General features: G+C 43.8%; 1 protein-coding gene across 1 annotated transcript in view; it reads right to left on the reverse strand.

The window, feature by feature from the left end:
• Positions 1-21,439, reverse strand: part of LOC149839553 (E3 SUMO-protein ligase SIZ1-like) — a 205,403-nt gene that overhangs the window by 55,954 nt on the left and 128,010 nt on the right. The window contains exons 10-11 of the mRNA XM_090002624.1: positions 19,723-19,796; positions 19,456-19,563 (exon numbers count right to left, since the gene is read on the reverse strand). Of these exons, the coding sequence (XP_089858750.1) occupies positions 19,456-19,563; positions 19,723-19,796 (182 nt within the window). The remainder of the gene's footprint in view (positions 1-19,455; positions 19,564-19,722; positions 19,797-21,439) is intronic.

Genomic DNA, 21,439 nt, shown 5'->3' on the forward strand with positions numbered 1-21,439 from the left:
CTTGTGTGTTGTCCACTTGATATTGGTGGACACTTTTGTTAGTAATTGAAGGCTATTTGATTATTTACATTAAAATCATGCATTTTATTTGCATTTTATCGATAACAATAGCTATTTTTATTGTTGTCTTATGTGCATTAAATATACATTAATTGCATGTTGGATATATATATGTGTTTCATATTGATTATCGTGTTCACATTATTGCATGCATTAAGTTAATTAGCTCTTTTCTTAGACCTATTTTTTATTATATGCATGATTGAAATGCTTAGGATATTATTTATGTATAATTGTTTATCTCTTCTTAATGAATCATATGTCCTTTAATGATCAAAATTTCTTATTGTCAATGTTAAGTTTTCTTAAAAAATATGTTGATTTTATGATTATGGTTCGATTTCATAAAAAATCATCCTTGAGGAATACTCCTCTTGTCTTTCTTAATGATTATCTAATGTTTTTAAAAATTATTATTACTTTGTTTGAAAATTCTTAGGATATTTTCCTTGTGTAGTTGGAATCTTTTGGTTTATTCCCTCTACATGCTCTTAAAGATACAATGGATTGAGAAAGGACATCTTTGATGCATCATGTTGTGAAGATGGAGACAGCTGATGCATGCATTTGGGGATGATCACCAATAAAGGCATTTAAAGACTTAGATCCTTCTCAATGATTCTTTGTTTTAGATTCCAAACTTCCGGTATTTCACACCATAAGTTTGAGGGGGAGTGTTAAACATATATATTTTTTCATATGTATATATATTATTTATAATAATGTAATAGATAAATATCCTCTAGGGTTATTTGCATTATTTTACTCATGCAATAGATCGGATCGAAGAGCTTCAGTCAGCCGATTCAGATTTCGAGAGGTTATGTGCGAGTGCCCAGAAGCCAGAGGCACAGTTTCGTCGAGAGGAGGATGGGATCATCATGTTCGGAGACAGATGACGGGCCCCCAAGGCACTGCAGGAGGAGCTGATGAGTGAGGCCCACAGGTCTAAGATATTCCGTTCACCCTGGTTCCACCAAGATGTTCAAAGATCTTCAGAGGACGTATTGGTGGACTGGGATGAAGCGGGACATTATTGAGTTTGTGTATCGGTGTCTCACCTGTCAGCAGGTGAAGATCGAGCACCAGAGACCTGGTGGACTTCTGCAGCCACTAGATATCCTAGAGTGGAAGTGAGACGATATTTCGATGGATTTTATCGTAGGGTTGCCGAGGACCCGACGACAGCACGATGCCATCTAGGTGATAGTGGACAGACTGACGAAGAGTGTCCACCTTCTTCCTATCAGGATCAGTCAGAGCATGGAGAGTTTGGCCGATCTCTATGTGGATGAGATCGTTAGACTTTACGGGGTGCCGCGTTCGATAGTGTCAGATCGAGATCCTCATTTTACGTCTCGATTCCGATGCCAACTTCAGAAGGCCCTTGGAACTACATTGAAGTTCAACAGGACGTTTCATCCACAGATGAACGGACAGACAGAGCATAAGATACAGACACTCAAGGACATGTTGAGAGCGTGCACTTTGAATTGGGCAAGAGACTGGGACAAGCATGTGAAGCTTGCAGAGTTCTCGTACAACAACAGCTTTCATGCCAGTATTTGTATGGCCCCGTATGAAGCTCTATATGATCGACCATATAGATTTCTCGTGTGCTGGGATGAGGTTAGAGTGAGAGCAGTGGAGTCTCCAGAGATCATCCAGCATTACGCAAACCAGGTGCGTTTGATTCGGCAGAGGTTAATGGCAGCACAGAGCAGGAAGAAGAGCTATGTCGATCAGCGGCGTAGGGAGCTCAGTTTCGATGTGGGCGATCATGTGTTCGTTCGGATCTCTCCTACGAAGAGTATCTTCCGGTTTGGGAAGAAGGGGAAGTTGAGTCCTCGGTATGTGGGACCGTTTGAGATCCTCGAGCGGGTTGGGGAGACCGCATACTGTGTGGCACTTCCTCCTCAGTTTTCGCAGATCCGCACATTTTTCATATCTCGATGTTAAGTATATACCTGACTCCTCACATGCACTATTAGGCGATTGAGGTACAACCTGAGTTGATGGCAGAGGAGAGGCCAGTTGATATTGTGGATCGCCAGGAGAGGACACTTCGTAGTAGGACAATCTCGTTCATGAAGGTGCGTTGGCAGCATCACGAACTGGACGAGTGCACCTGGGAGCTTGAGGAGGATATGCGTCAACATTACCCACACTTATTCGGTACGTTCTAATTTCATGGACGAAATTCTTTTAAGGTGGTAGGGATGTAATATCGCATATTTTCATACTTAGTGATTTTGAGATTTTTCGAAAATTTGGTCAAGTATAGAAGATAAATCGGTAAAACCTTGATATAAGCTGACGTCTTTTGAGTCTGGGCTTGGCCCAGGTCTCATCGACAAGGTAGAGACGAGCCAATCAAAACGTAAGAAAAAGTTTTATATCGAACCTTTAAATTCAAGCGAAATTTGGGTTATTTTCGAACGAATTTCAGAAGCGAAATTCGAGTTATATAATGTTGGATGTGTCTCGAAATTTTGAGCGTAACGATATTTTACTTTTCTGAATTCGGGCTATGGTTGGCCCGAAAATCATGTTTTTTCCAAAAAAGGAACCCCTCGACGGGCCAGTTCCGGATTCAGATCGAACTGGATCCAATGCATTTGATCCAAATTAATATGGATCTGGACTCTGTCCAATACCCATATTAATCTAAAATTGGTCGAGCCCAAGATCCAATTGGGGTTTGGATATGGATTTGGATCTTGGATCTGTATCCAAATTCGAAACCCATACCTAATGAAAATACAGCTTTAAAATCAATTTTTATATTTAATTTAAAGTTATTTAGTGTTAAGAAGACTCCCAGAGGGATAAGGCACCCTCTGGAAGTTTTTGGGTATTTATTTATTAATAAATAATTAATTAATTAATTAATTAATTAATTTTAATTAATTCCGAAATTTAATTTTTACGGTTGTTTAGGACTCCTTGATAGAGTCCTTATATGTGCTTAAGTAGGCTAAAGAAGGTTTTAGAAAGTCTTTAAAATGGAAACTTTGAAAAGTCAACTTAAAAAAAGAGTTTTAAATTTTTTGGAAAAAGAGAGCAAGAGTCCATTGGGGAGAGCACTCTCTCTCTCTCCAGCCCATCTAGAAGGGGATGGGGGGGGGGGGGGCGTCACCCCCCTCTCCTATTTATATTTCAAAGAGAGAGAGAGAGAGAAAAAAAAATAAGGAAAAAGGGAGAAAGAAATGAAGAGAGAGAGAGAGAAAGAGAGGAAAAGAGGGAAGAAGAAGGAATGAGAAGGAGGGTATCTTCTCCAATCATCCGACTTTTCCACCATTGATTTTTAGTTCTTTTTCGATCTACGGTCAAGGTACGGGTCTTTCTCTTGAATCGAATGAGAAAAAGAGCATGGATTTGATTTCCATACAAGATTTTAGTGAAAATCTTTGGGAAAAGAGTAAATCTAGATATTTACTCTAATATGGGTTTTATGTTTCCTTTTTCTGAGTTTATTTTGAAAAAAATATACATATATTGATACTTGTATTCGTAGAACCCTAAATCGGGACAGATTTGCCATGTTTGCAACATGCGCAAATCTGGCCCAAATTTAGTGCATGTGGGAATTAAATGCAAAAATCAGCATATGCATGTAGGTTTGAAAGGAAATATATTCATACATGCATACTGGCATGTAAAATTTTGTATAAGCATAATGGTTGGTTTATGAATTTGAGCATACTTGAATGTAACCTCATTTATGCATGTATATTTGGATTATGGATTCGTGAATGTATGTATACTTGATCTTTTGAATATATATATATATATATATATATATATATATATATATATATATATTCATGAATCTGCATATGCGTGCATATGCCCAAGCAAGCACACCTAAATGAAAGTTCACAAGGTACGACTATGATTGGATTTATATATGCATACAGTGATGAACCTGAATAGGTATGCACACGTGCCATACAAATCTGGTTTTTTCTGGCACATGTGAATGCTAAACCTGTTTTTCAGCATACTTAATTTACATTTTTATAGTTGACTGACTGTCAGCCTAGCCGAGTTGTGCTTGGCTGGGCAAGATCAGTCTCTGCCAAGCCCAGCCAGTCAGCTGGGCAAGGGCAGGTCTGGTAGCACTGCCAGGTACTAACAGACTCTACTTGGCCCAGCCGATTGGCTGGGCAGGTGTTTGCTTTTAGAAAAAAAATATAGATGATTTCTAAAATAAAAAGAGAGGTTTAGTTTCAAAATAATTTTTCTTGTTGGACTGTTGGCCTGCCAGGCCCTGGCAGCTGGTACACAGGCCCGGATTGGGCTTGTGTAGGGACTGCCAAACTAGCTGACTGAGTTCGGCTAGGTTGGAGCCGGGCCCCAGCCGACTGGGTGCAGATGATATTCCAAATTTCTTTTTTTTATGTGACAAGCTAATCCTGTTAAAAAGGTCCAGATTCTTTTGTCTATGTTCAGATGTTATTCCATGTCCAACTTATGCTTATAAATTTCAGATTTGGTACTTGACCAAATTCTTTTCAATTCATGACATCCTTAATGTATATATGAATCTGGAACAAAATTTCAGCAGGCATGATAAATTCCAGAATTTTTCTATTGGAATTAGACTTGGTTTTATGCATGCACATGAGTAATAGTTTGCACATGTTTAGATTCGTTATGTTATGCTTAATCAAAGTATTATTTCATAGTTGTCTCATGTACATGTGCATACTTAAATCGATGTGTTTTTGCATGTAAATGATTGCATGAGTATTCACATGTTTAATTGAAATGGTTCATGAATGAAAGCATGCATTTAACATGAATATGTGAACTGAATGAAAGCATGCACTTGGCATGGTTGTGTGAACTCATGAACATGCATATGAATATTATTGTTTCATGCACATCTCTAAATTTTCATATATGAATGTGCATTGAGAAGCATTTGAAAGGAATGCATAGTGGCATGTTAATCATAATTTTTGCATAAGAATACATTGATGATCAAAATGGATCATCGTAAGTCGTGTGAGCCTTGAGCATGTGTTGCTCTTTGTTTAAAATGTTCTATGCATTACAAAAATCAAATGTGATATTATTGTTCTAATTGCATTGTTCTATGTTGTCACGGGTTGTGGTCCAGTAAAGAATTTTGCATGTGGATTTGCGAGTCTGTGTTATTAATTCTACACGTGGAAATGCAAATTAAAGAAAATAAATTAATAACAAGATAAAAAAAATTAAAGAACAGTGTAATCTACGTTTCCTTAATGTCCCTTATATAGTATGAGAATCTTGGATATTGCAGTTTTGGAAAACTATGAAGCTATTAAAACTGCGTGTGCGTTGTTGTTCCCTTGAACCCGATATTGAGGTTCTTCTCCTGACCACGGTTTTAGGGAGAGTCTGTCACTTTGCTTGGGGGTGGTGTGTAGACACAGTTGTTGTTTTGGTATACTAAAAAAGTAGCATCAGTGGATGTGGATTTCCCTGGTGTCCCAACATTAGATGTAGATTTTCAATGTTCCGATGGATGGTATGGATTCCTAATATCGGTCGAGAGCTAAGCGTAGAACTCAGTAATAAAATATAAATTGTATGTTAAGCTACAACTGGAGGCTCACTTGACCTCGAAAAATTTTACTCGTTTGAATTATCCGCGGGCAACGGTAATAAAAAGAGGAACTTAAATTGTGTGCAAATAATAGGGACATGCATATGAAAAGAAAACTCTGATAAAAGATAATAATTTATTCATGCATATGCACTGAAATCATGCATATTTTTGTTATGCATTAGATCATAGATATTTACTTGTCCCTTATGATATTTACTTGTCTCCTTATGATATATTGGTGATTGCATGATATGTGCTTTCTATTGCATGATAATTGTCCTTAATGCTTAATTGATGTTCCTTATTGCTTAAATGATTATTTGAATTATGAATTTGTTAACATTGGATCCCTCTAAAATATTGCATGAATCTTATTTGTATTCTTTTTACTTATTTGTTTCATTAGAAAGATTCGTACATATAATTTTTTGGATTCTGACACCCTTACTTTTGTGTTTTTTTACAGTCTATGAGGCTCAGTGAAGGGATTTGCTTTGCGAAGAGCTACGAGGGCTACGCGACTACTTGGAAGACTTTTTTTTGAGACAGTGTGACTTCTTTTTGCTTTATTATTATTTTATTTGCTTATGTCTTAGACTTTATGCACTTTAATAAATAAAGTTTGTGTTTGGTTTGGATGATGGGTATAAGATCCCTTGTGGTGGTGGTTGTGTTTAAACTGTAAAGACCCCGATTTTCTAAGAATGTTTCCGCAATTGAAAAAAAAATTATTTGCCACTTTTTCATAGGTATGAGTTGGGGTCGTTACATTTACATTTTTTAATTTTTTAAAGCATATGAGATTTTTTCGAGTAACACCACTTACTAGAAAAAAAACTCCCTAAGAAATTGCCGGGAAACCATATGTGTGGCTATACTTAGAATGTCATTTAGATTTGACCTTTTGCAGCAGAAATTGCGGTTACAGCTGAAATCCTTTTAACGGATTAGTAGTATTAATATCCTTTTATGTTTCATCATTTTAGAAAAGACAAAATAACTTTATAAATCAACTTTGACATGCATATAGACACTCTTAAACCTAATTATGCATCTTTGCTGAATGATTTCTTGTAAAATCCCATTTAAAAAAAAAATCTGTTTGGACCCGGGCCGGGTCGGGTCCGGACCCGACCCGGGCCCTTTTTATTTTAGGGTTTTAAGTAACCCGACGCAGGGTGCCGAGCGCCGCACCCCTCCTCTTCTTCCCCTTCGTTTTCGGGTTGATTGGAAAAACCCACCGAGGTTTCCCCTTTCATCACCCCCCAAAGCTCTTTATGAGCATTGCTGGAGGGCGAGGGGAGGCACGCCACCCCTCTCGAGCTTCCTCCCCCGCGCCGGTCTCCTTCCCTGCTGCGCCCGCCACCGACGCCGGGAACCACCCCCCCAGGTACGCCGTTCTTCTCTTCTCCTCCCTCTTCTCTTCCTCACCCCACTCCCTGTCACCTCGCCGGGAGGCCGGCAGGCTCACAGCCGCTGCCGCGGCCTCCCACTGCCTCCCTGTGCCATCGGGGCCCCGATAGGTGGCTTACGCAGCCCCTATCGTCCCCTTCTCTCGTTGGGGATCGCCGGAGTGCCGGCAGGGGACCTGAGGCCCCTGCGACACCCCCCCCCCCTTTTTTTGTTTTCCTTTGCTGCCACCTTCTTGCTGTCGGCAGGGGATTGGCCCCTGCCGACCTGTGCTTTGGCAGGGGTTGGCCCCCTGCCATCTTCTTGTTGTCGGCAGGGGTTCGCCCCTGCCGACCTATGCTTTGGCAGGGGCTGGCCCCCCGCCATCTTTTTGCTGTCGGCAGGGGTTGGCCCCTGCCGACCTGTGCTTTTGGCAGGGGTTGGCGCCTGCCACCTTCTTGCTGTCGGCAGGGGATTGGCCCCTGCCGACCTGTGCTTTGGCCGGGGCAGGCCCCCCTGCCATCTTCTTGCTCGACCTGTGCTTTGGCAGGGGCTGGCCCCCTGCCATCTTTTTGCTGTCGGCAGGGGTTGGCCCCTGCCGACCTGGGCGTGTGGCAGGGGCTGGCCCCTGCCATCTTCTTGCTGTCGGCAGGGGTTGGCCCCTGCCGACCTGTGCTTTGGCAGGGGCTGGCCCCCCTGCCATCTTCTTGCTGTCGGCAGGGGTTGGCCCCTGCCGACCTGTGCTTTTGGCAGGGGCTGGCCCCTGCCATCTTCTTGCTGTCGGCAGGGGCTCAGCCCCTGCCACTGTGTGCTTTTGGCAAGGGTTGGCCCCCTACCATCTTCTTGCTGTCAGCAGGGGTTGGCCCCTGCCGACCTGTGCTTTTGGCAGGGGTTGGCCCCCTGCCACTGTGTGCGGTAGGCAGGGGCTTAGCCCCTGCCATTTCATGTTGTTGGCAGGGGCTCAGCCCCTGCCACTTGGTGGCTGTCGGCAGGGGTTGGCCCCCTGCCGCCACGCTATGTTTTGGCTGGGGCTCATCCCCTGTCGCCCCGCTATTGTCGGAGGCAGGGGCTTGTTCCCCCGTCGCTCGTCTGTTTTCGGCCAGCAGGGGCACACCTCTGCTGCCTCTCATCGTAGTTGTACCTCTAGGAAGGTACGATCGTACTTTTGGACAAGTACGTCCCATGTGGGTTACGATGGTGGGATGATGAGGTTGTGGCAACCTCGATGAGTGAAACTAGAAAAAATGCTGAGATCACATAAAAAGGTGACCATTCGCCGTCACAGGCAAGATGCTCGAGTGGGTCTAATGGACCAGAGCATGTAGGATGGGGCGGCGGTTAAGAAACCCCCGTCGTACCCATCCGATCTTCACGGTTCATCAAGGGAGAGGATGGATGGTACAAAGACTCCGATGGACAGGTTGTTAACAACCACCCCACGGGCAAAAGACTCGGTTTTCCCCAGTCTAAAGTTAGGGGAATTGGGATTACCATAAATTATCCTAGGTGGTAACTCCCAGGCACTTTTGCAGAAGTTGGATGCATCCATGGGTCACGAATGCCTTTGGGGATTTACTCTCTTAGTCACTGACCGTCCCCTTATGGACGGACTCAGTCAGTCATCCGGGTTAATAAAAACACCTGACATAATAAACTCCCGGATCGGTCTCGGCTGTTTCTATGTTTCGCGTCTGTGCGTACCCACAGGCCAGTTAATATCAGAACTTAAATAATAATTTTATGAATAAATGTAGATGACTGAGACTTACACTGCTTCAACTAACCACTCTTTGCACTTATTACATTTGTTAGAATAGACTACAACTACTTTAATTGCTTAAATATTATAAATGCTTATCTCATGAATGTCCTGTTTTATTTTCATTATACTTATCTGTTCGTGCACCTACTGGTTTGTTATGAAACTGACCCATTTCATGGGCAGGTGAGGAGTAGGACTTCACTGGCGGCCGATGGCGTGGTGCAACATGGATCAAGATTCATCTTCTTTCTGCTGACGGCTTAGCTCTGGGACTTTTTTTGGAGTTTTTCTTAGATTTATTGAACTTTGGAATAAAATGCTCATTTTGTAATAAACTGCAGATTTTAATCGATTGTCTTATTTCTTAAATTCCTTTAAGATGTTGTATATGTGAATGATGGTTTTTCAGCTAACGTACCCAGGATTGTTGACTTGTGTTCCTTTCTAAATGTCTTCCGCTGTTGTTTTTAAATATTAAACTTTAAATCTTTGAAAGGTTTTTCGATAAGGTTTTCGAAATCACAAGTCGAAATTTTGGGGCGTTACAACTTGGTATCAAAGCCAGATTAGAAAGAAGCGAATCTTGACTATTGAGTATCCCATCGCGCTGTAAGTAAGTCTTTAATATTTCATTGCATGTTTAGACTAAATTATATTCTTGTTTTATTCGTAGTACCGTTGGATATATGGACCCGTTTACTGGTGCTAGCGGTAGGAGCACACGTAGTGTACGTGGCCGTTCCGTAAGGGAGAGGGGCGGACGTGAAATGTTCGGGGCTGGTTACTGGGCTAACCGCCCTCCTCTACCCATTTTTACAGATGAGCAAGGCTTCTCATTACCGAATGCCTACCAGATAACCTTGGCAACAGCGTGGGCTGAAGTGCATGCTCGAGAAGGTGGTTTTGCGCCTTCACACATTCGGGTGCGCCATCAGACACCACAGGAGTCATCGGGAGATTTTGTTCCCCCTGAGTTAGCAGAGGAGTGTGGTTTTTGCGGAGAAACTGGGCACACCGTGGATGCTTGCCTCCACAAGGCCGAGCATAACGACAAGATCGCATTTTCGACTGCAGGCAAGCAACCACCACCTCCGGCAGACCCAGTGGGCGGTGTATCACCCACATATACACCTGCGACGGATTCTTCAGATTATAGTCTTGGCTCACCGGAATATACTCCGGCGACGCCCCTTTACGGGTAGGAGCCCTCCTACGATGAGCCACTTCCCTTCACCCCTAAACGCAGATTCAGGCGCACAGGCAATAGAAGGGAATATCTTAGGAAGTATTCTAGTCGTCCATAAGGGGAGGTAGCACGCGCCCAGTTTTGTTGGAATCTGTGAACTCATTTATAAATTGCGGAATATAACTTTTGCTTATGTACCAGCATAGCTGGATTCTAAATATTTGACTCTCATAATAAAGATTTATGTTTTTGCCTTTGCTTCTATACTTATGCCTACTTGTACGTCTTTAGTATTTTTGACTTTAAACTTGGTTGCTTTTTAAGGATGGCGGGAAACTCAAGCCATAGCATGGCCGATGAGTTGCGTGAACAGAGGGGATTCATGATGGATACCCTCAACTCCTTAGCTGAGGCGATTCGTAACCAGGGTCGCCCCCATCAGGATCCAGGTTCCCTTGTTGGGAATGCCCCAACCGCCACATATGAAAAATTTCTAAAGCTGGACCCTCCTACTTTCTCTGGCAAGGTTGATCCTGACTTGGCGGAGAGTTGGGTTAAAGAGGTGGAACGGGTGTTCCAAGTGTTGTCCGTTCCTGAGGATAAGAAGACGATGTTCGGGTCCTTTCGTTTGAAGGACGACGCTCGCGAATGGTGGGACACTACGCGAGAGGTGCAGTTTCCGGGTGCTGAGGTGATTCCGTGGGAGGCCTTCCGAAGAGTTTTTCTCGAAAACTATTTCCCTCCTCATGCGAGGGAAAAGAAGAAGGTGGAATTTCTGGAGCTGTGCCAAGGAAGCTCAAGTTTGAACGAATATATCGCCAAATTTCAACGATTGGAACGCTATTGTCCTCACCTATTCGAGGATGATCATGAGGGGGCCGGGAAGTTTATTCGCGGACTGAAGAAAGGACTCAGGCATAGGGTTCTCACCAGCATGCCCGCGACTTTTTCTGCGGCAGTAGCAGCAGCAACCCTACTGAACGAGGATTGGGAGCGTTCAAAAAGTGTGCAAGCCAAGAAGTCAACCGCGTCAGGTGGTGAGCAGAAGAAGACATTTTCCGGCGGCCCAGGGCAACGACCACCTTTTCCAGTAAAGACTGAAGCAGGGAAGAAACAGTTTCCTCCAGCAAAACGCCAGCGACAACAGGGCCCTCCACCGCCCAGGCAACCGTCGAGTGATAACTGCCCCAGGTGCAAGAGGCCTCATGTGGGACAATCTTGTCCGCGGGACACTGGCGGATGCCTGTACTGTGGCAAGATGGGTCATTTCATACGCGACTGCCGGAAGAAAGCAGCAGATGACCTCAAGCGAACCGGCAACGTATCTCAGCCTCCTCGACCACCTCATCAGCAGCAACAACGAGCACAACCAAGCAGTGGCAGAGAGCCGGGTCGAGTTTATGCAGCCACGGTCGATCAATTGACCAAAGGGGATCTCGTTCAAGGTACCATTCTTGTTGCTGATCAAGCAGCTTTTGCACTCTTTGATTGTGGTGCTACGCACTCGTTTGTGTCAGAAAAAATCGTAAAACAATTGCATATAACGGTAAAAACACTTGATAATGCTTTAGACGTGTATAACCCCGTTGGGAAGAACACAGTTTGCACCACTTACATACCCGAATTGGACGTAGTTGTGGCAGAGCGGCACTTGCCTGCTTGTGCTATCTTGCTGGAGATGACTGAATTTGACGTCATCCTAGGCATGGATTGGTTGCACAAGTATCATGCCAAGATCTTTTGCCGTGATGGCAAGATCGTTTTATCACCTCCAGGCTCTTCGAGAGTAGAATTCAGAATCCCCAGACCTGTTCGAGCAAGCCGGATGATCTCGGCACTTAAGGCACAGAACTTCTTGCGGAAGGGATGCACTGCCTTTTTGGTTAGTGTTATCCAGTCAGATCCAATGCCCATTCCCATCAGTGAGCTTGATATTGTTCGCGATTACCCCGACGTTTTTCCTAAAGAGCTGTCGGGACTTCCACCGTCTCGTGAGGTAGAATTCAATATTGAATTGCTACCAGGTACGACACCAATCTCCAAAGCACCCTACAGAATGGCGCCAGCTGAGCTTGATGAGCTGAAGAAGCAGTTGCAGGAGTTGTTGGATCAGGGATTCATTCGCCCCAGCGTTTCTCCTTGGTGAGCTCCTGTGCTCTTCGTGAAGAAGAAGGACGGGACTTTGCGGTTGTGCATCGACTATCGAATGCTCAACCAGGCCACAATAAAAAACAAGTACCCATTGCCGCGTATCGAAGACTTGTTCGATCAGTTGCAGAAGGCCAAGGTTTTCTCGAAAATCGATCTTAGGTCCGGATACCATCAACTCAGAATTAGGAATGAGGATATTCCTAAGACGGCCTTTCGGACGAGATACGGACATTACGAGTTCACAGTCATGCCGTTCGGACTAACCAATGCCCCCGCAGCTTTCATGGACTTGATGAATAGGGTGTTCAAGCCATTTTTGGACACCTTCGTGATCGTGTTCATCGACGACATTTTGGTGTACTCAGAAAGTCGAGAGCAACATCGAGAACACCTAACAGTTGTGTTGGAGACCTTGCGAAAGGAACGTTTGTATGCCAAGTTCTCTAAATGTGAATTCTGGCTCGAGGAGGTCATGTTTTTGGGACACGTTATTTCTAAGGAAGGAGTGTCCGTGGACCCTGCAAAGGTGGAGGTTGTACTTGGTTGGCAGCAACCAAAGAACGCACGTGATATCAGAAGTTTCCTTGGACTAGCGGGTTACTACAGAAGATTCATTCAGGATTTTTCTAAAATTGCGTTACCCCTGACGAAGTTGCTGAAGAAAGAGGCTAAATTCTTATGGGACGAGAAGTGCGAGGCGAGTTTTCAGTTGTTGAAGGAGCGACTTACCAGTGCTCCTATTTTGACCTTACCTTCTGGTAAGGCGGGTTCGTGATTTATACTGATGCTTCTGGGTCAGGCCTAAGGGCCGTGCTGATGCAGAATGGGAAGGTGATCGCTTACGCTTCTCGACAACTTAAAATTCACGAGAAGAACTACCCAACTCACGATTTAGAGTTAGCTGCGGTGGTGTTCGCACTGAAGATATGGAGACATTACCTGTATGGAGAGCAATTTGAGGCGTTCACCGATCATAAGAGCCTTAAATACCTATTTTCTCAGAAAGAACTGAACATGAGACAACGACGTTGGCTTGAATCCCTCAAGGATTACGACTTCACCCTCTCCTATCACCCAGGAAAGGCGAACGTAGTGGCAGACGCCCTCAGCCGCAAAGCACCAGAAGTTTCGATTCATACCTTATTCGCTGGATGGAGGTTGGTCGAAGACCTAGCCTCTTGGGAACCTTTCGTAATCACTCAAGGTTCAATCGGTTTATCCCACCTTGTTGCTCAACCTGAGCTACTAGCGAGGATCATCAATGGGCAGAAAACTGATGCACGCTACGAGAAGTTGAAGGCTCAGGCGATACTGGCAGATACACCTTTTCGTCTGAAGGAGGATGGAAGTGTATGGTTGAAGGAGCGCCTTTGGGTTCCTGACGACCCGATCCTTCGAGATGAAATTTTGGCGGAAGCCCACAAGTCTAGGTACACAATTCACCCTGGTAGCACGAAAATGTTCAAGGACTTACAACGCAATTATTGGTGGAACGGTATGAAGCGAGACGTGGTTGAGTATGTCTCGAAGTGTTTAACGTGTCAGCAAATCAAGATCGAGCACCAGAGACCCGGTGGGGTCATGCAGCAGATAGAGATCCCTCTATGAAAGTGGGAAAATGTTACCATGAACTTCATAGTCGGTCTTCCGAGGACGCGGAGGAAGCATGACGCGATTTGGGTGATTGTCGATAGACTCACCAAGTCGGCTCACTTCCTACCTATCCATCTCAACCAATCGTTAGATAGTCTTGCTGATCTCTATGTTAGAGAGATTGTGAGATTGCACGGTGTTCCAGTCTCAATTATCTCCGATCGTGATCCTAGATTCACTTCTAGGTTTTGGGGACAACTTCAGTTGGCGATGGGCACAAAGTTGAAGTTCAGCACTGCGTTTCACCCTCAGACTGACGGGCAGTCGGAACGTACGATTCAGACATTGGAAGACATGCTTCGAGCCTGTATGGTGGACTGGAAGGGAGAATGGGATTCCCAGATCAGTCTGGCGGAGTTCGCGTATAACAACAGCTACCATGCGAGCATCGGGATGGCCCCATGCAAAGCTTTGTATGGGAGGCCATGTCGATCACATGTTTACTGGGACGAGGTTGGCGAGCGAAGATTGGAGGCACCTATAGTCTTGCAACACTATACTCAGCAAGTGCAGATGATTCGGGAACAACTCCGTACCGCTCAGAGTCGGCAGAAGAGCTATGCAGATAGACGTCGACGAGAGCTTACCTTCGATATTGGTGAGATGGTTTTTGTTAAGGTATCTCCGACGAAGAGCGTATTTCGGTTCGGGAAGAAGGGAAAGCTAAGTCCTAGGTACGTCGGACCGTTCGAAATCCTGGAGCGGATTGGTGAAGCAGCTTATCGCGTGGCGTTACCTCCGCAGTATGCTCAGATCCATAATGTTTTTCACGTATCCATGTTGAGAAAGTATGTTCACGATCCATCGCACATCATTCATTATGATGATGTGGACATTAGAGGGGACTTGACTTTCGAAGAAAGACCAGTGGAGATCATCGACCGTCGTGACCAAGTGCTTAGATCAAAGACCATTTCCTTTGTAAAGGTTCGGTGGCAACATCATGGGATTGACGAATGTACTTGGGAACCTGAGAACGATATCAAGGAAAAATATCCTGACCTGTATTTTGATTCTTCAAGGTAATAGATATTTCGCGGACGAAATTCTTTTAAGAGGGGTAGGATGTAAAATCCCATTTAAAAAAAAAAAACTGTTTGGACCCGGGCCGGGTCGGGTCCGGACCCGACCCGGGCCCCTTTTTATTTTAGGGTTTTAAGTAACCCGACGCAGGGTGCCGAGCGCCGCACCCCCCCTCTTCTTCCCCTTTGTTTTCGGGTTGATTGGGGAAACCCACCGAGGTTTCCCCTTTCATCACCCCCCCGAGCTCTTTATGAGCATTGCTGGAGGGCGAGGGGAGGCACGCCTCCCCTCTCGAGCTTCCTCCCCGCGCCGGTCTCCTTCCCTGCTGCGCCCGCCGCCGACGCCGGGAACCACCCCCCCAGGTACGCCGTTCTTCTCTTCTCCTCCCTCTTCTCTTCCTCACCCCCCTCCCTGTCACCTCGCCGGGAGGCCGGCAGGCTCACAGCCGCTGCCGCGGCCTCCCACTGCCTCCCTGTGCGATCGGTGCCCCGATAGGTGGCTTACGCAGCCCTTGTCGTCCCCTTCTCTCGCTGGGGATCGCCGGAGTGCCGGCAGGGGACCTGAGGCCCCTGCGACCCCCCCCCCCTTTTTTTGTTTTCCTTTGCTGCCACCTTCTTGTTGTCGGCAGGGGATTGGCCCCTGCCGACCTGTGCTTTGGCAGGGGCTAGCCCCCCTGCCATCTTCTTGCTGTCGGCAGGGGTTGGCCCCTGCCGACCTATGCTTTGGCAGGGGCTGGCCCCCTGCCATCTTTTTGATGTCGGCAGGGGTTGGCCCCTGCCGACCTGTGCTTTTGGCAGGGGCTGGCCCCTGCCACCTTCTTGTTGTCGGCAGAGGATTGGCCCCTGCCGACCTGTGCTTTGGCAGGGGCTGGCCCCCCTGCCATCTTCTTGCTGTCGGCAGGGGTTGGCCCCTGCCGACCTGTGCTTTGGCAGGGGCTGGCCCCCTGCCATCTTTTTGCTGTCGGCAGGGGTTGGCCCCTGCCGACCTGGGCGTGTGGCAGGGGCTGGCCCCTGCCACCTTCTTGTTGTCGGCAGGGGTTGGCCCCTGCCGACCTGTGCTTTTGGCAGGGGCTGGCCCCTGCCATCTTCTTGCTGTCGGCAGGGGCTCAGCCCCTGCCACTGTGTGTGCCACTGTGTGCTTTTGGCAGGGGTTGGCCCCCTGCCATCTTCTTGCTGTCGGCAGGGGTTGGCCCCTGCCGACCTGTGCTTTTGGCAGGGGTTGGCACCCTGCCACTGTGTGCGGTAGGCAGGGGCTTAGCCCCTGCCATTTCATGTTGTTGGCAGGGGCTCAGCCCCTGCCACTTGGTGGCTGTCGGCAGGGGTTGGCCCCCTGCCGCCACGCTATGTTTTGGCTGGGGCTCATCCCCTGTCGCCCCGCTATTGTCGGAGGCAGGGGCTTGTTCCCCCGCCGCTCGTCTGTTTTTGGCCAGCAGGGGCACACCTCTGCTGCCTCTCTTTTTCCTATAGGCAGGTTTGTCTTTCTTTTGCTCCGCATTATTATTAACATAGCACTGTTGCAGACCTCGCATCGGACCCCCGCTCTGGCTCCGCGGCCCGAGCCTCGTATCATCTACACGCGTAGACGCACACAGCTGCACGACATCCCGAGGTAGGAGAAAGTCGCACGAATAGTGTGTATGAACAAAATAAAATAAGACTTCTGAGATAGAATAATTATTTTGCATATTTGCGACTCTGAAGAAGTATTTGTTGATCCATGTTTTACTCTTTGTGATTCTTTTGAAATTTCATAATGTAAATTCTCTGGGTAGACTCATTCTAGAAAGAATCAAGTAGTTTACTTGTCATGCCTGTTTACGTGTACGAGTGCTTAACTCATAATCGTCTATTATGCATGCTTATTCCTTTGAAACTGCATACTTAAGATAGACTTTGTGAAGACACTCAAAACCACTGCAATTGCTATTATAACCGCACCTTAAGGCAGGTACAGTATAAATTTTATGTAAGATCATGGAGGGTATTGAAGTGTGAAATCTATACTTTACTGAAGTTGATAATATCGGCCTCCACAAGCCAAATTGCTCAGAAAAGCAAAATAAGTCATGTAGGAAACAAAAGAATCATAAACCATTATGTTGCCCTCTCATCGTAGTTGTACCTCTAGGAAGGTACGATCGTACCTTTGGACAAGTACGTCCCATGTGGGTTACGATGGTGGGATGATGAGGTTGTGGCAACCTCGATGAGTGAAATTAGAAAAAATGCTGAGATCACATAAAAAGGTGACCATTCGCCGTCACAGGCAAGATGCTCGAGTGGGTCTAATGGACCAGAGCATGTAGGATGGGGCGGCGGTTAAGAAACCCCCGTCGTACCCATCCGATCTTCACGGTTCATCAAGGGAGAGGATGGATGGTACAAAGACTCCGATGGACAGGTTGTTAACAACCACCCCACGGGCAAAAGACTCGGTTTTCCCCAGTCATCGGAGTTAGGGGAATTGGGATTACCATAAATTATCCTAGGTGGTAACTCTTAGGCACTTCTGCAGAAGTTGGATGCATCCATGGGCCACGAATGCCTTTGGGGATTTACTCTCTTGGTCACTGACCGTCCCCTTAGGAGCGGACTCAGTCAGTCATCCGGGTTAATAAAAACACCTGACATAATAAACTCCCGGATCGGTCTCGGCTGTTTCTACGTTTCGCGTCTGTGCGTACCCACAGGCCAGTTAATATCAGAACTTAAATAATAATTTTATGAATAAATGTAGATGACTGAGACTTACACTGCTTCAACTAACCACTCTTTGCACTTATTACATTTGTTAGAATAGACTACAACTGCTTTAATTGCTTAAATATCATAAATGCTTATCTCATGAATGTCCTGTTTTATTTTCATTATACTTATCTGTTCGTGCACCTACTGGTTTGTTATGAAACTGACCCATTTCATGGGCAGGTGAGGAGTAGGACTTCACTGGCGGCCGATGGCGTGGTGCAACATGGATCAAGATTCATCTTCTTTCTGCTGACGGCTTAGCTCTGGGACTTTTTTTGGAGTTTTTCTTAGATTTATTGAACTTTGGAATAAAATGCTCATTTTGTAATAAACTGCAGATTTTAATCGATTGTCTTATTTCTTAAATTTCTTTAAGATGTTGTACATGTGAATGATGGTTTTTCAGCTAACGTACCCAGGATTGTTGACTTGTGTTCCTTTCTAAATGTCTTCCGCTGTTGTTTTTAAATATTAAACTTTAAATCTTTGAAAGGTTTTTCGATAAGGTTTTCGAAATCACAAGTCGAAATTTTGGGGCGTTACATTTCTTGAGGAATAAATTACTTTGGTAGTCAAGTTTGACTTATTTGAAATACCATTAAGCAAATAATTAGACTGTCCTCTCCAATAAGAGGGCAGTTGAAGCTTGTATCTATGCGTGTGATTGTGTTTGTCTAAGCAGGTGTGTGTGTTCACCACATCATGGACAATACCTCCATCCACTTTCCATTCCAACTAATGAAGGGTCTGTTTCAAAAGTAGGAAATGGAGAGGAACTGAAGGGAATAGTGGTGTTTCCAATGATTACATTAGGTTGCTTCGGCCAAAGGAATTGATAGAATTGTGAAAAAATAGGAAGGGAGTCCACATAAGTCAATTATTTCCATTTGTTTTTATTCCTTCGTAGAGACAAGATAATTGCTAAAACCTTCTCCAAGTATGATGCTGATTCCTTTTTTAGCATGTATGGTCACGTGCTGCCACATAAGAGGACTCAATTCCTTCCATATACATTTCCCGGAATGCCCACCAAGTTATTTCTATTGATTCCTCCCAAATAACACCCTCTTAAACAGGCCCAAAAGTCCAACACACAAACTCAACCTTTTGGAGAACAATATAGTTGACAATTTTGCTGTGCGAAACATATTTAAGGTCCACTTAGTGGAGTTCCTGATGCAGATCCCAGATAAAATTGCCGACAATGGGATAATGTCAGCTCCCTAAATGGTAGAATCCAAAAATTGTATGTGTCAATAAATATATGTGGGCATGCAGCGCTTCATATTGGTTCACACCACCAAACACATGCTTAAACACTCAACATGAGCACCATATCAACTAATATAAGACATTCATAATGAGATATCAACTATTCTATATATGGATGTGAAATAGTTGCAATGATCAGCATATATAAGAAGTTTATACACTGTCTTTGCTTGAAACAGCTGATAAAATCCCATGCTATTTCCTTTCGCCAGTTTTCACCATCAAATGAAATTTAGTAACTTTGCAAAAGAACCTTTTTTAAGATAGTGCTTAGTTTAACTATGTCCACAAATCGATACAATTTCAATGCCCTTGGTGGTGAGTTAAAATTGTACACAATACTGTATTTTAAAGAATTAGTAGAGCAAAAAAGCATGGTGGCATTAATAACAAACAAAACAACCCATGGGCAATGGCATTAACTTCTCCATCTTACATTATATATAACAATAAAAATTTTCAACAAGCCAACTAAACTATAATTGCTTTCAGGACAAATAAGCCAATTAAATTAAAGCCACTATTAGCAGCAAAAAAGAAAAAGAAAAGATATTGAGCAGTGGCACAGAAGCACAGCAGCAACCAGAAAGCTATCCATTATATTGTTTACCTGGGAAACACTACGCCGCCTTACCAGCCTGACACCAAAACAGAATACACGAGCATCACATGCAGATAAAGATATTCTGTTTATTCCCTCTCGACTGCATGAAGTTATCTACAAAAAACAACGTAATCCAAAGAAGAAATGTTGTTCAAAGGATTGCTAAATATGAAAAAAATACCCTCCATTTGAAACCAATAAAAAGAGTTTTACAAGAATGAATAAAAATCATCAAAATATAAATGGGAATAGGCCAACAATTTGCAAACTTACAACTGGACCATCATCACGGCCATTAATTCCTAATAATTGAGAGGCCGGCCTAGTGGTTGTACGAATTGGCACTCCTATAGATGGTACAGAAAAGGAAAGCATTGGTCAATTAGATTATAAGAATACAAAAAACTTAATAAGGTTTCTTGATTGGGCATCATATTCGAAATCAAATCAGCAAAAGAAAATACTCCACAACAGTTAAATACAGAACATCCAAGCCATTAAATGGACCACCAGAATAATAACATTTTGAACAAGCAATAGTTTAAGTCCAAGTAAAATGTTCCACAAGGGTTGAATATGAATGTTGAACCAGTGGCATCACACTACCTTTAACCAAGGCATCTAGAGCTCAGATCCCACCAGGGGTTCAGTAAGTATAAAAAAAAGAAACGGAAATAGTCCATGCACACGTTTCCAGTGGAAGCTCAGTATTTACATGGTGAAAGGAGAGATAATACCATGTTAATACAACTTAAAACAAAAGAGGAGCTAACTTCAAAAATCTGAAAAGTAGGGCTCATATTATGAGCTGCAGCATATAAGCTACGAACCAATATCACGTTGAGTCATGTAAAGATCCTTAAGGTCAAACAGTGAAATATTCCAACACATTGTTGGTGAATCCTAGATGGTTTTTTCACAATTACATGGAAAACTAGGGGCCCTTTGGATTCTCCTAAACATCACCATGTCATAATATCGGCTGTTTTGAACAGGTTGTAAATGCATGTGTTCATGATAACATGATGATGCCTACTTTGAATTAAAAGACTGAAGAAGCAAATATGCTAAAATGCACAAACTATTCAGATCTTTCACCGATAAATACATAGAAATATAAAACCATGGCTAATTAGCATAACACATAGATGTTGACTAACTTATTATCATCTTACAGACCATTAGCTAATTATGTGTCACAAAACCCAAACATATCATCCGCTTTACAGTGATCGTTATACATTTGCATGCACACATGCATATAGCAATAATCTGAACCCAGCCTAATATAATTGAGATGATCTTTCTTTCCAGCCTAATATATATATATATATATATATATATATATATATATATATATATATATATATATATATATATATATATATATATATATATATAACTGACGATTTGTTTTTCAGTAGCATAAACATGATTTTAAGTCTGCGTATTATTGAATCGTGCTCAAGTTGAATGTATTAAAACAGATGCTCATAAATCTGTTTTTTTTTATTCACCATTAAAAATCGATGTCGATAGAATCAGTGTTGCAGTTAGTTGTTCTTTATTAAGCATCTTAAGCTGTCAGTCCTTTACTAGGCATATTATGCTGAGCACAGCATGCTGTTAGTTTTTTTTCTTTGAGTTTACTATGTTGTTAGTTTTTCTTTACTGTGCTTATGATCCTGTGCTTATTATGCTGATGATATCGGACTGAATCCTGGATCTAATCCATATCTATATCATGCAAGGTTGTGCTGAAAACAGAGATTTATTGGAATCTGTTTTGGTTTTTGCTGATTTAAATCAGATTTCTGGATCAAATCCAAAAATCTGAATATAAAATGTTAGTACATGACAGATCTACAAAAAAATCTGAGTTATGTGAAACACATTATTCTGACCATGATGCACGTACAGGCTGTTTTTCTTTTGTCATATCATGTCAAGGAATCCTATTCTTTTGGGGCTGACAGATTCAAGATAGATT

This window comes from Nuphar pumila, chromosome 4 (assembly GCF_984573655.1).
Source record: "Nuphar pumila chromosome 4, dmNupPumi1.hap1.1, whole genome shotgun sequence".
Classification (NCBI taxonomy): Eukaryota; Viridiplantae; Streptophyta; class Magnoliopsida; order Nymphaeales; family Nymphaeaceae; genus Nuphar; species Nuphar pumila.